The sequence below is a fragment of the Trichomycterus rosablanca genome, chromosome 6 (genome assembly GCF_030014385.1).
Source record: "Trichomycterus rosablanca isolate fTriRos1 chromosome 6, fTriRos1.hap1, whole genome shotgun sequence".
In the NCBI taxonomy this organism is placed as follows: Eukaryota; Metazoa; Chordata; class Actinopteri; order Siluriformes; family Trichomycteridae; genus Trichomycterus; species Trichomycterus rosablanca.
Genome location: NC_085993.1, coordinates 51,517,845 through 51,532,138, shown reverse-complemented (window position 1 = coordinate 51,532,138; position 14,294 = coordinate 51,517,845). Strand labels below are relative to the sequence as shown.

Below are 14,294 nucleotides of genomic sequence, written 5' to 3'. Positions count from 1 at the left end.
ACCGGTGGAGCTGCTTCTTATTTCTTGTTGTACCTCCGTCTTAAATGAGCACATTTTCTCCCAGTCTAGTCGTATCCAATCACCTGATCGCATTTCGTCGCTTCTACTGATCCGGACCTCCACTCCTCACCAACCGCTTCTTTTCACATGCACCCGGCAAGTTCATATGGAGATCCGTATCGCGCACGGAGAGTCACGCACTGATCTCTACTATCCCTAGTCTATGTGCAGCGCCACCAATCAGTCAGCAGGGGTCATAACTGCAGCAGCCGTGAGAAATCTCTACAACATTCCCACCCTCGGATAAGCCGATCACTTCTATCATTTTATTTTATTCAATCCGTGATCAATTTCAGCTCAGGAGGTAAACGGGGCTGTAATGCACGGAGCCTTGAATTTGTAGAGTTGAATCGCATTACAGACTATTTCTGTTGAAGGTTTTAACCTTGTGCTAAAGAAGGAAACAGCTGGTCTGTGTCAGCAAGGCTAAATCCTTGACTTTCCTGTGAGAGGAACAACCGGCTTGTAGTACAACATAGGCTCCGTAAATAAAGACTGGTAATCACTTTAGCTAATTATTTAAGATCAATAAAATTAGATGAGAATACATTACGATATAGGGGAATGGAGGGGGGGGGCATATATTCTTATTCTAATCACAAAGCCAGAGGGTTTAAGTGTGCAAACTGGAAACATTTACGACACTACACACTACACTACTTTGAGCCGTCAGATCTCTGTACAGTTCACACTACACGACTGGATCTCTTGTAGCCGGGAGTCGTTTGGCTTTCACACTACACGACTGATCGCCGACAGGGGGGTTTCACACTGTCCGGTCTGTCCGGTCTCCCAAACTACGTTTAGTCACGAAAACACACGCGAGAAGTGACGAGGGGTTTAATGCCAGTGATCAAAGTTGTTTGTGCGCTGATGTGTAGCGTAAAAGCAAGTAGGAAAAATAAATGAATCCGAGTGAAGGAGTGGGTTTGGCTACGCGGCCAGCAGGGGTCGCTGTTCTGTAGTGAGAGTCGGAAATCAAATAAATATGTTTTGCGATGCAGCGTGGGTATTATGGTTTGGCGTGGACGATAAGCAGTGGGGTATAGTAACGAAGTAATAATACTTCGTTACAGTACTTAAGTAGTTTTTTGGAGTATTTGTACTTTACTGGAGCATAAAAAATTTCGACAACTTTTACTCCACTACATTTTCTAAAGAAAATGTGTACTTTTACTCCGATACATTTGCCGTATGTAAATTCATTACTCGTTACTTCAAAATAAAATGACAAAATTTTATTTTAGCTAAATGATGTGAGATGTGACAAATTGTTTGCAGCACCAGTTTGTTTTTTTATTTCTTATTATTAGCATTACAGGCTTAAAAGAACAATCTTAACATTTTCAACATTCTGACCACTTCAGTTTATACTAACAGCATTTACTTTTACTTCTACTTTTAATACTTAAGTACATTTAATATGAAATTACTTTTGATACTGAAGTACATTAAAAATCAGATACTTTTAGACGTTTACTAAAGTAATATTCTAAAAGGTGACTTTTACTTCTGTCAAAGTAAATTTCTGGTAAGATACTTGTACTTTTACTCAAGTATGGCTTTCAGGTACTTTATACACCACTGACGATTAGTCACAAATACTGTAAAGCTTGTGTGTGTGCTGATGTATTCTGATATGAACTATATTACACCCCTGGATTTCCCTCCTCCCTTTTCCCTTCGGATCGAGTCATTGATCAGTTCACACACAGCGAACGAGAGCCGAGTTTTGAGCCCCGAGTGAACGCAGAGTCGCCTCCGAGCTGCCACATCTACTGCCGACCTGTCGGCGAGCAAAAATCAGGGCAAAAATCGTGTAGTGTGAACCAGGCATAAGCGATTAAGGTTTATAAGACTTGCTCGAGGACCCAACAGTGGCAGTCTGGTGGTGGTGGGGCTTGAACCAGCGACCTTCTGATTACTAGGTCAGTACCTTAACCACTAAGCTACCGCTCAAATCTATCCTGAGCTTCACACTCCAAGTTCAAATCTCAGCTCTGCTACCGGTCGGCTGGGCGCCCCCTAGTGCCTGCGCCAGACAAAATCAACCCCTAGTCTGCTGGGTGGGAAAAGACTGCACAAAAAAGAAGTGGGCGGGGTCTTTGATGCAGTGTAAAGACCCTGGTTAGTAGCTTGAGGCGCCTGTACAGAAGTGGAGGAACGTGGAGATCAGCGCGTGACTCTCCCTGCGCAAGACCGACCCCACACGCCGATCCACTCAGGAGAATATACCCTCCTCATACACCAAGAGGAAGAGGAACTGGCTTCGACTAAATTGGAAGATAAAGGGAGAAAACGCAGAATACAAATAATATCTGAATATTAGCCTGAATAGTACAGTGTTATGTGTTATGTGTTATCACTCAATGGTTAAGGTACTGGACTAGTGATCAGAAGGTTGCCGGTTCAATCCCCACTACCACCGAGCTACAGGGTAGAAAGAGCTTTGCTATTAACGGCTAATGCCGACATCGACTGTCGGTTCGGAGCTTAATCTCTGTAATGTCGGCCATCCTTGAGATGACACAGAGCACAGAGAGCACTGCTTCAGATGAGTCACACACACACACACACACACACACACACACACACACACACACACACACACACACACACACACATTTACAGTCACATGGCAGGCACAATGCTGCACACATGGATGTGAACTGTGTGTTAGCTTGCATTAGTCACAGGATTTCAGTATTATCATCATATAATGTCATATTTATTTACCAGAAGCCTCCCATTCAGACTGATTTAAAAAATAAATTCACATATTAAAACATCCACCATTTTGACTCAACCTGCATCTGTGTGGAATAAGCGTCAGATCCAGTGTTACAGCTCCACATGTATCTGTGTTTAACGCTTCTGGTTCAGGTGGCACAGCGGTAAAATACGCTAGAACACCAGCGCTGGGATCTCGAGTACATCATATCGAATCTCAGCTCTGTCATCCGGCTGGGCTGTATGAACGACGATTGGCTGTTGTTCATAGGGTAGGACAAGCCGGATAGGGAGCTCATAACTGAGCGGGCTACGACCTCTGCTGGCTGGTTGATTGCGTCTGCACAGGAGTCGAGGAATGGTGCTGATCAGGGTGTGGCTCTCCGTGCACAGAGCTGATCGGCATGTGAACTCGTCTTGTGAGGGTGAAAAGATGTGCGATTACTGCGCACGTGTGGCTCTCCTCAATCGGGCCGGGGAGTCGGCTCCAGTAGAGAGGAAGCATAACGCAACTGGGTAAAAATTTGATGCAAAAAAATATAATAAATAAATAAAATAATGAAGCTTATCGTGGTTTAATGTAGTAAAAGAAGGAGACAGGAGCACTAAACTTCTCTTCATTATTACTGCTCATAAGTTCCTCCACTAATCACATTCCTCACTCGCTGTTTTACTAAAATAAGTCACGCTAAGTCGCTTTTACCGCCTCGTATCAAACAGTTCATCTCATTGGAGGAGCTTTGAAAAGGTCAGCGAACAGCAAACTGGCTCAAAGATCAATCAGTTGATCTAAGCAGCAAGCTAAGCAGCACCTTCACACTTCATAGGACTCCATAGGTTGTTGCTTGAGGATCCAACCGTGGCAGTTTGGCGGTGGTGGGGCTTGAACCAGCGACATTCTAACTAGGTTAGTCCTTTGCCACTAAGCTACCGCTCAATTCTATCCCGAGCTTTACTATTCAGCTTCACTCTCCGAGTTCGGATCTCAGCTCTGCTACCGGTCGGCTGGTGTTTTGTAGAGAACGATCAGGTCAGAAATACTGTAAAGCTCGTGTATGTGCTGATGTATTCTGATATAAACTATATTACGCCCCTGTCCGACCTTTTTACACTCCTCCCCTGCGTTTCCCCTCACACCGTATCTTGCGTTCTCATTGGCTGTTCAACACCGCACTCATTGCCAGTCGGACAACTCAGATCCAGATATCTGACATGCTAGAAATCTCGCTTCAGCCGCTCGGATCGGGTTGTTGAGTAGTTCACACGTAGCGATTGAGAGCAAACGCCGAGTTGCTCCCAAGCCGGGAAATCTAGCGCCGTCCAGTCGCTGAGCGAAAATCAGGGCAAAAATCGTGTTGTGTGAACTCGGCATAAACTGCAAACCAACACGGACTTTTTATTATGTTTTACACATCCAGGACTGAAGCAGTTAAGATCAGTTTTGTGATCCAAGTAGCAACAGCACAGTGTGTAAAGTTACTGCTCATTTTGTTCACATTTGTTTTAAAGAAAGTTGATTAAATAGTGAAATAATGTTGATAATCTGCTGATTGTAACATCGACTCTTAACATTAACTTAGATGAGCTTATCAGAACTGTAAAATTTTGCCAATAAAAAGAGATCTTATTAATATTGAGCAGAATGAAGTTCACCCTGTTGGTCCGGCCCTTGGCCCCTTGGAAAATGTAATTGCCCACCCCTGCTATAATGTAAGGTCCCCGCGCCCCCTCCCAAGCCCCCAACCTCACATTTTCATTTCTAATGACAATTTTAAGGTTACAAATTAATGCATGCAAACCACAGCTAAAGGATGAATTAAATTGATTGGTAAATTTAATAGGAAGAAAATAAAGGGAGATAGAGAAATAAAAGAACAGGAATGATGTATAAAGGGCGAGAACGAGCGAGAGGTGGATGATCTGGTTCATGTCTCAAGACTACCTGTGTTTATATTCGGTCTGGAGTTCAGTCGAGTGTTTCCATTTCACCCTTAAGTCTTCAGTTTATCTTAAATAAAGTCAAACATCCTCAACAGCTGCACATGCACGTGATTTAGAATTTCTTCTTCACAATTTGCACCATGAATTTTACATCTGGATAATGACAGCACAGCACATTATTGTTTCTGCTGATTAACAATTTGATTTATATTTCTTAATGTCAAAAAAACTTCATCTTGGCTTAAATAATAAAACTTAATTTGACTTACTTACACTACATGGACAAAAGTATTGGGACACCCCTTCTAATTACTGATTTATGTGTGTTTAAGCCACTGCAGTTTCTAACAGCTGTAATGAATTAGTTATATAAAGAAAATCATGTGCTTCAAACTTGACAGCAACAGTTTAGGGAAGGTCCCTTTCCTGTTCCTGTATGACTGTGCTCCAGTGCACAAAGTGAGCTCTATAAAGACATAAATAAAAGCTCAATTAAAAAAATAAGAACCTCCAGCATCCTGCACAGAGCCCTGACCTCCGCACCACTCAACAGCTCTGGGATGAACATCAACTGAGGCTTTCCAACATCAGTGCCCAGCCATAGTGGCAAAAATACCCACAAACAAGCATTCTCAGAAGAGCGGCTGTTGTTACAGGTGGAAAGAATCACATAAAGACCCATAATTCTACAAAATATCTCATGAAGACAGAACAAACATTTTTGAAATGGTGATTTTTAGATTTCCATCATGTGTTTATTCATGTAATGAAATATTTACTTAGAATGAATTAGGTCTGGTACATATATATATATATATACAGTGTATCACAAAAGTGAGTACACCCCTCACATTTCTGCAGATATTTAAGTATATCTTTTCATGGGACAACACTGACAAAATGACACTTTGACACAATGAAAAGTAGTCTGTGTGCAGCTTATATAACAGTGTAAATTTATTCTTCCCTCAAAATAACTCAATATACAGCCATTAATGTCTAAACCACCGGCAACAAAAGTGAGTACACCCCTAAGAGACTACACCCCTAAATGTCCAAATTGAGCACTGCTTGTCATTTTCCCTCCAAAATGTCATGTGATTTGTTAGTGTTACTAGGTCTCGGGTGTGCATAGGGAGCAGGTGTGTTCAATTTAGTAGTACAGCTCTCACACTCTCTCATACTGGTCACTGAAAGTTCCAACATGGCACCTCATGGCAAAGAACTCTCTGAGGATCTTAAAAGACGAATTGTTGCGCTACATGAAGATGGCCAAGGCTACAAGAAGATTGCCAACACCCTGAAACTGAGCTGCAGCACAGTGGCCAAGATCATCCAGCGTTTTAAAAGAGCAGGGTCCACTCAGAACAGACCTCGCGTTGGTCGTCCAAAGAAGCTGAGTGCACGTATTCAGCGTCACATCCAACTGCTGTCTTTGAAAGATAGGCGCAGGAGTGCTGTCAGCATTGCTGCAGAGATTGAAAAGGTGGGGGGTCAGCCTGTCAGTGCTCAGACCATACGCCGCACACTACATCAAATTGGTCTGCATGGCTGTCACCCCAGAAGGAAGCCTCTTCTGAAGTCTCTACACAAGAAAGCCCGCAAACAGTTTGCTGAAGACATGTCAACAAAGGACATGGATTACTGGAACCATGTCCTATGGTCTGATGAGACCAAGATTAATTTGTTTGGTTCAGATGGTCTCAAGCATGTGTGGCGGCAATCAGGTGAGGAGTACAAAGATAAGTGTGTCATGCCTACAGTCAAGCATGGTGGTGGGAATGCCATGGTCTGGGGCTGCATGAGTGCAGCAGGTGTTGGGGAGTTACATTTCATTGAGGGACACATGAACTCCAATATGTACTGTGAAATACTGAAGCAGAGCATGATCCCCTCCCTCCGGAAACTGGGTCGCAGGGCAGTATTCCAGCATGATAATGACCCCAAACACACCTCTAAGACGACCACTGCTTTATTGAAGAGGCTGAGGGTAAAGGTGATGGACTGGCCAAGCATGTCTCCAGACCTAAACCCAAGAGAACATCTTTGGGGCATCCTCAAGCGGAAGGTGGAGGAGCGCAAAGTCTCGAATATCCGCCAGCTCCGTGATGTCGTCATGGAGGAGTGGAAAAGCATTCCAGTGGCAACCTGTGAAGCTCTGGTAAACTCCATGCCCAGGAGAGTTAAGGCAGTTCTGGGAAATAATGGTGGCCACACAAAATATTGACACTTCAGGAACTTTCACTAAGGGGTGTACTTACTTTTGTTGCCGGTGGTTTAGACATTAATGGCTGTATATTGAGTTATTTTGAGGGAAGAATAAATTTACACTGTTATATAAGCTGCACACAGACTACTTTTCATTGTGTCAAAGTGTCATTTTGTCAGTGTTGTCCCATGAAAAGATATACTTAAATATCTGCAGAAATGTGAGGGGTGTACTCACTTTTGTGATACACTGTATATACTCAATCAATCAATCAATCAATCAATAGTCTAGATTTGCAGTGCTTTAGGCGGGCTGAAGGAACAGTGGCCGCATTTCATGTCGATCACGCTGGACTGTTTGAATGAGGCGCGATCTACCAGCGTGCATTGTGTGATCGACTAGTCGAACATGATCGACGTATTGGGCACCCCTGTTTTAGGATGCCAGCTTTGTTAGAAAACTTGCCATTACATTTCTATGCAGAATTTAACCTGGTACTGTTTATAATTTTGCCCTGTGAGTCCTGACCTAGCCGCAGTGCTTGCGGATAAAACTGATGACACCACAGGCCTGTGAGAAAGCAGATATCCCTCAAGCCTCCTGCGTTCACCTTATCGTATGGACGTACGGCATCTCGCTCACACACACACACACACACACACACACACACACACACACACACATATAGAAGAAGTGAATTAGCTTCCTACGCTACGTCGCCGGGTAATTCAGAGAACCCTGCGAAGCCTGCACTAGCCATGCTAAGCGACATTCATCTTCATGTCACGCGGCCATGTGAACGCAGAGGGGGTCTGTCCCTGCCGAGCTCTGCTTCTGCGCTGTTACCTAACACCTACACACCCGCTGCGGGCACGCCGGCACACACGCTGGCACACGAGTCTTACGTCAGTACATTAGCACATGAATGACCTGTATACCCATTTACAACCTTTAATAATAATAATAATAATAATAATAATAATAAAGAATAATACAATGTTTGTGTAGGTGGGAACAATATCTTAATGGCATGAAACTCAGTGTCTGCTGCCGGTGGCTGCGTCCCAAACCACACCTCTGCTTAGTGCACTAGCACTAGTATAATTAAACACTGTTAAGCACAGTGGATGCAGTTTGGGACACAGCCAAGTAAACTACTCTGCTGATCACTAACGATGGCGTACAGTCGGAGTAAATATGGCGCTGAAGGAATCAGCAGTCACGGTCGTAAAACTATAGACAGCAGGATTTGCACTGGAGCTCAGAGCTGAACTTCTACTGACGGGTGAGGATGTAAAAAATGACAGCGGTGCTTTTAGATAAGCAGAGAAGTGGGTGATGGGATGGATGGACGAATGGATAGAATGAATAGGATGGACAGACAGATGCACAGGCGGACGGATGGATGTGATGTATGGATGGGATTGATGGATAAACTGATGGACAGATAGACGGACAGAAAGACAAATGGATAAATGGATGGCTGGATGGATGGATGGGATAAGATTAGACTGTACTGATCCCCTGTATATTAATTTATTTGTGGACTTCATTTGAGGAAATTAAATGGATGGATGGACAATGGATGGATGAATTAGATAAATGAATTAATAGATGGATGGATGGATGGATGGATGAATGGATGGATGGTACAAGATAAGACTTTTTTGATCCCCTTGTGGAAATTAACTGTATGTTAATTTAGACTTAATTTGTGGAAATTAAATGGATTGATGGATGGATGGATGGCCTGATAAATAAATGGGATGGATGGACAGACGAATGGAATGAATGGTAGTGATGAATGGATGAATGAATAGATGGGATGGATGAATCAACATGGATGGACAAATCAACGGATGGATGGACACACGGATGGATGAGAGAGCGACAGAAGGATGGATGAATGGGACGCATGGATGCATAGTTGGATGGGATTGATGGATGAATGGCGAACAGACAGACGGATGAATAGATGAACAAATGGATGAACAACCGGGCAATCCGAAGAAATGGATGATGGACGATGGAAGGATGGATGACGAATGGATGAATGGACAGACAGATGGATGGCCAGACGAAAGGACAGTTGAACAAACGGCCGATGCTGGAGAAATGGATGGATGGATGGATGAACGGACAGGCAGACGAATCGACGGATGGATGGAAGCACAGACGAATAGTGGGACTGTTGAATGAATGGGATGAATGGACGGATTAAGGGAGGGACAGAAGGATGAACAAATGCATGAACAAATGGGCAATCCCTAAGAGATAGATGGATGGATGGATGGGATTGATGGATGGATGGATGGATGGATGGACAAAAAGGGATGAGATGGATGGACGGATGAACAAACAGACAGATGAATCAACAAATGGATGGGCGCACAGATAGATGGTGGGACTGATTAATAAATGGGATGGATGGATGGATGGATGAATGCTGGGAGGAACAGATGGATGGATGAACAAATGGATGACAATTCCAAAGAGATAGATGGACAGACAGACTGATGGACAGACAGACAGACAGATGGATGGACGAACAGACAGACAGATGGGTTCATAGGTAGGTAAATCATGAAGGAAATAAAGCCAATTTAAACTCTACCAACAGAACTTCAGCAAAAGGAAAACCTATTTCTGAAACACTTTATAGTAGGTGTCATTAACCACATGCTGTACTAGTGAACTACTAGTAAAACAGTTGACTATGAGTAAAAAGCAGTGATACTAAAACATTTGAAGAGGTTGGACACGCCGTACCTCCAGCGTTTAGCATCTCTGCTACACCTCAGTCTCATGAGTTCACATCTAACTTCACCAAGCAAAGAGAGCGGAGCCTCAAGAACACTGCTTGCTCTGGCCGGGATCCATGGAAGCGTCCAACTCCCTAAGTAGAGCGGATTCTAACGGAACTGAGCTAACTTTATATACAATCACTGCCTGATAGCTACTAGTTAAGACCAATAGAAACCTACACCATATGGACAAAAGTATTGGGACGCTCCTTCTAATTTTGAATTCATGTGTTTCAGCCTCGAACAGTCGCTAACACGTATACAAATATATTAATTAAATAAAGAAAATGATATGCTTCCAAATATGCAGCAACAGTTTAGGGAAGGTCCTTTCCTGTTACAGCATGAGCAAGCTCTATAAAGACGTGAAGAACTCTGGGATGAACCGGAACATCAACCCAGTGCCCAGCCTTTTGACTGAACGGGCACAAATTCCCACAGATGTGCTTCAAACTTGTGTGAGAAGCTTCTCAGAAGAGCTGTAAAGATCACACAGAGGTCGCTCTGTTTTAATACCGCCTGGTTTTGAAATGTGACGTCCAGTGACGTCCAGCAAGCTCACGGTCGGGTGTCCAAATACTTTTGACCTCATGGTGTGTAAGATCCCCGTGTTTTCTGCAGGGATTCACATATAACAAAACTTCGGCTCTTTATGATCGAGCTCTTGTTTAATTCGGTGGTTCCAGTGACGATGGCGGTACAGCAGCAGAGCCGAGCTCGATTCGGTGGCTCGTTAAATAATGTAGCGTTTTAATTATTAACGAGCTCAGATAATTAGCAACAAGAGTCAAATAACCAAGTCCCAACGATGTTAGGGGCTCAAGAAGAGTCCTAAAGTAGTCCTATTTATTCATTCATCATCTGTTGATGCTATTGAGGGTCGCGATGGGTATGATTCACCTGGTGAAAGGTAGGAAACACCCCGGAGAGGTCACCAGTCCATCACAGGACACACACACACTCTGCAGTTTTACTAGCTCCAGTTAACCCGACCGCATGTTTTTGTACTTGAGCGAGGAAACCCACACAAACACAGGGAGAACATGCAAACTCCACACAGGAAGGACCCAGATCCCAGGACCTTCTCGCTGTGAGGTGACAGTGCTACCCACCAACCCACCGTGCCACCCCAGCAGTCCATGCAGTCATTGCAGGTGGAATCTGACTGACCGGGACAGATAGGGCTTCCAAAAATAGTCACTAACAATATATATAAACTTAATTATACACATAACAATAAGTATAAATATTAATATAAAATAAACTCACACCTCTACGACCCAGTCACAACATCAACCGCCTGTCATAAGCTTTACAAAGCTGGAACTCAGGAATTATTATTATTATTTTTATTATTATTATTATTTTTTTTTTTTTTATCATCATCATCATCATCATCATTATTATTATTTTTATTTTTATCATCATTATTATCATCATCATCATTATTATTACTATTAATATTATTATTACTATTATTCTTATTATTCTTCTTATTATTATTATCATCATTATCTTTATTACTACTATTAATATTCTTATTATTCTTATTATTATTATTATTACTGTCATTACTATTATCATCATCATTATCTTTATTATTACTATTAATAATATTGTTATTATTATTATTACTACTATTGTATTATTATTATTGTTGTTATTATTATATTACTATTATTATTAAATACTGTCATTATAATAATTATTATTATTATTTTAATTATTACTATTATTATTATTATCATTATTATTATTTTAATTATTATTATTATTATTATTATTACTATTACTTTTACTATTATTATTATTATTATTATTATTATTTTTACTATTATTATTATTATTATGACTATTATTATTATTATTATTATTATTATTATTACTGTCATTATTATTAGGATTTGAAGGTGATGTTTTCCACTTTGGTTTCATTTATGACAGGACAGGTAGTTACAGGTTACCCATGATTCATCAGTTCAAGTTCATTATTAAACCTCCAGTTCACCTCATTTACACACCTTTGTGAGACATGGGGAGAACATGCAAACTACACAGAAAGGACCCGGACCGCTCCAGCTGGGAATCAAACCCAGGACCTTCTTGCTACCCACCAAGCCACCGGATCTACAATCTACAATATGTCGAAAATAATCAGGTCCTATGATTACTTAGTCTTGCATACTAACACATGTGAGGCAATATCAACCAACAAGGTGCACCTTATGGTGCGAACACTTGGCTAGTGTTAGTGATTTGATGTTGGTTTTAGTTAAATGTGGACTATCAACTGGATCCTTTTTTAGAAGGTAAGGTCCTAAAAGACAGACCGAGATTCAAAACCTATAAAGAACCGTTCTCAGGTGAGGTAGTCCTGAAATATTTAGTTAGGGTTATAAACAGCAAGCCACGACCCAAAGGCAGGGGTAGCTGAGTATTTAAGGTGCTGGACTAGCAGGGCTTATCAAATGAAAGGTTGAGAGTTCCAATCCCAGCTCTGCCATGCAGCCACTGTTGGGCCCTTAACCCTCTCGGCTCCAGAGGTGCCATACAATGGCTTTGGTAGTACTGTACACCTGTATATATACACTGATCAGCCATAACATTAAAACCACCTCCTGGTTTCTACACTCACTGTCCATTTTATCAGCTCCATTTACTATATAGAAGCATTTTCTAGTTCTACAATTACTGACTGTAGTCCACCATGCTTTTTTAACCTGCTTTCACCCTGTTCTTCAATGGTCAGGACCCCAACAGGACCACCACACCACAGAGCAGGTATTATTTAGGTGGTGGATGATTCTCAGCACTGCAGTGACACTGACATGGTGGTGGTGTGTTAGTGTGTGTTGTGCTGGTATGAGTGGATCAGACACAGCAGCGCTGCTGGAGGTTTTAAATACCGTGTCCACTCACTGTCCACTCTATTAGACACTCCTACCTAGTCGGTCCACCTTGTAGATGTAAAGTCAGAGACGATCGCTCATCTATTGCTGCTGTTTGAGTCGGTCATCTTCTAGACCTTCATCAGTGGTCACAGGACGCTGCCCACGGGGCGCTGTTGGCCAGATATTTTTGGTTGGTGGACTATTCTCAGTCCAGCAGTGACAGTGAGGTGTTTAAAAACTCCACTCATACCAGCACAACAACACACACTAACACCTGCTCTGTGGTGGTCCTGTGGGGGTCCAAAGCATGCAGAGAAACAGATGGAGTACAGTCAGTAATTGTAGAACTACAAAGTGCTTCTATATGGTAAGTGGAGCTGATAACATGGACAGTGAAGTGGTTTTAATGTTATGGCTGATCAGTGTATGTATATATGATAAATAAAGGCGCCCGTGTTTGACGGTGCATCGATGCGCTGCATGTTTTCCTCTTCATGTAGAAATGACGTGGACCTTTCACGTGAGACGCGCCGGCCTCCATTTCACTCCCAAAAAACACGGCCGACACGCACATACGTGCAGAGACGAATCGACGTTCGTCCTCCCCCGGGAACGATACGACACGAGCGTACGTCGGTGCACCTCTGTATTTTATCTGTGCTGTATCGCGTGATGAATACACGCAGGGATGGAGCGAGCGAGTGGGTGTGTGTTTGAGGGTGAGGGTGTGTATTTGTAAAACCGACTCCTCATACAAAGGCCGGGACCAGCTGGGCACATAAGCTGCGACTGTGAAATCCAAATAATCCTTTAGCTGTAGGCAGGGAGGCGTGAGGTGAGGCGAGGGGGAAAACAGGAACCGTCGCTGCAAGTGTGTGCATGCATGTGTGTGTGTGTTCATGTGTGTGTGTGTGTGTGTGTGTGGGCTTAAGATAGCCTTCACTTTACCAGGAATGGTATCCAAGACATGAGCCTCTCAAAATAGCCGGGCGGCTTATGGCATTTAAATCCATGCCACAATCCCACACGGTGGTGAGCACTCGCGCCAGCAAGGTAGAAAACCAACAGAAGGGATAGAAATATCATAAACGACATCGATCAGGTGCAGAAAGACAATCCTTACCTTCCATCATGTTTGCAGATTCGCATTCCTCTCTCTCCTAAAAGCCTGCGACGACAGGACAAGGTCGCGGCCCCCCGGCAGGCACACCGAAACACCCGAAAGGAAGAGGCGGCGTTCCCGAGGCTGTGTTTAGATTCCCGGCGGCCCTCGCCCGTCTGACGCTGGGCCGTGCGCGGTTAGGCCATGGATGCTGCCGCTAGCCACTGCGGCTTGCGAAGGATGCTCAAAGGGAGGAGGAGGAGGAGGAGGAGGAGGAGGGAGAAAGAACCAGTGAGGGAGAGACGAGGAAGGGAGGGCGCAGGAGAGGTACGGAGGGACGGAGGGAGGGAGGCGTGTTGGTGAGGTCACAGCCGAGCCGGGCCAATCCTGACGCGCCGTCAGACGTCACGCAGCTCTCCGAGCGGTCTCTCTGGGAATACACACACACACACACACACACACACACACACACACACACACACACACACACACACACACACACACACACACACACACACACACACACACACACACACACACACACACACACACACACA

The 14,294-nt window shown here is 43.4% G+C and overlaps 1 protein-coding gene across 6 annotated transcripts in view; it reads right to left on the bottom strand.

Moving 5' to 3' along the window:
• sgip1a (SH3GL interacting endocytic adaptor 1a) overlaps positions 1-14,027 on the bottom strand; it is a 64,202-nt gene extending 50,175 nt beyond the window's left edge. For all 6 annotated transcript variants that reach the window (XM_062998054.1, XM_062998056.1, XM_062998058.1 and 3 more), the window contains exon 1: positions 13,759-14,027. In XM_062998054.1, the coding sequence (XP_062854124.1) occupies positions 13,759-13,768 (10 nt within the window). In that variant the 5' untranslated portion in view covers positions 13,769-14,027. The remainder of the gene's footprint in view (positions 1-13,758) is intronic.
• Between the last annotated feature and the right edge of the window lie 267 nt (positions 14,028-14,294).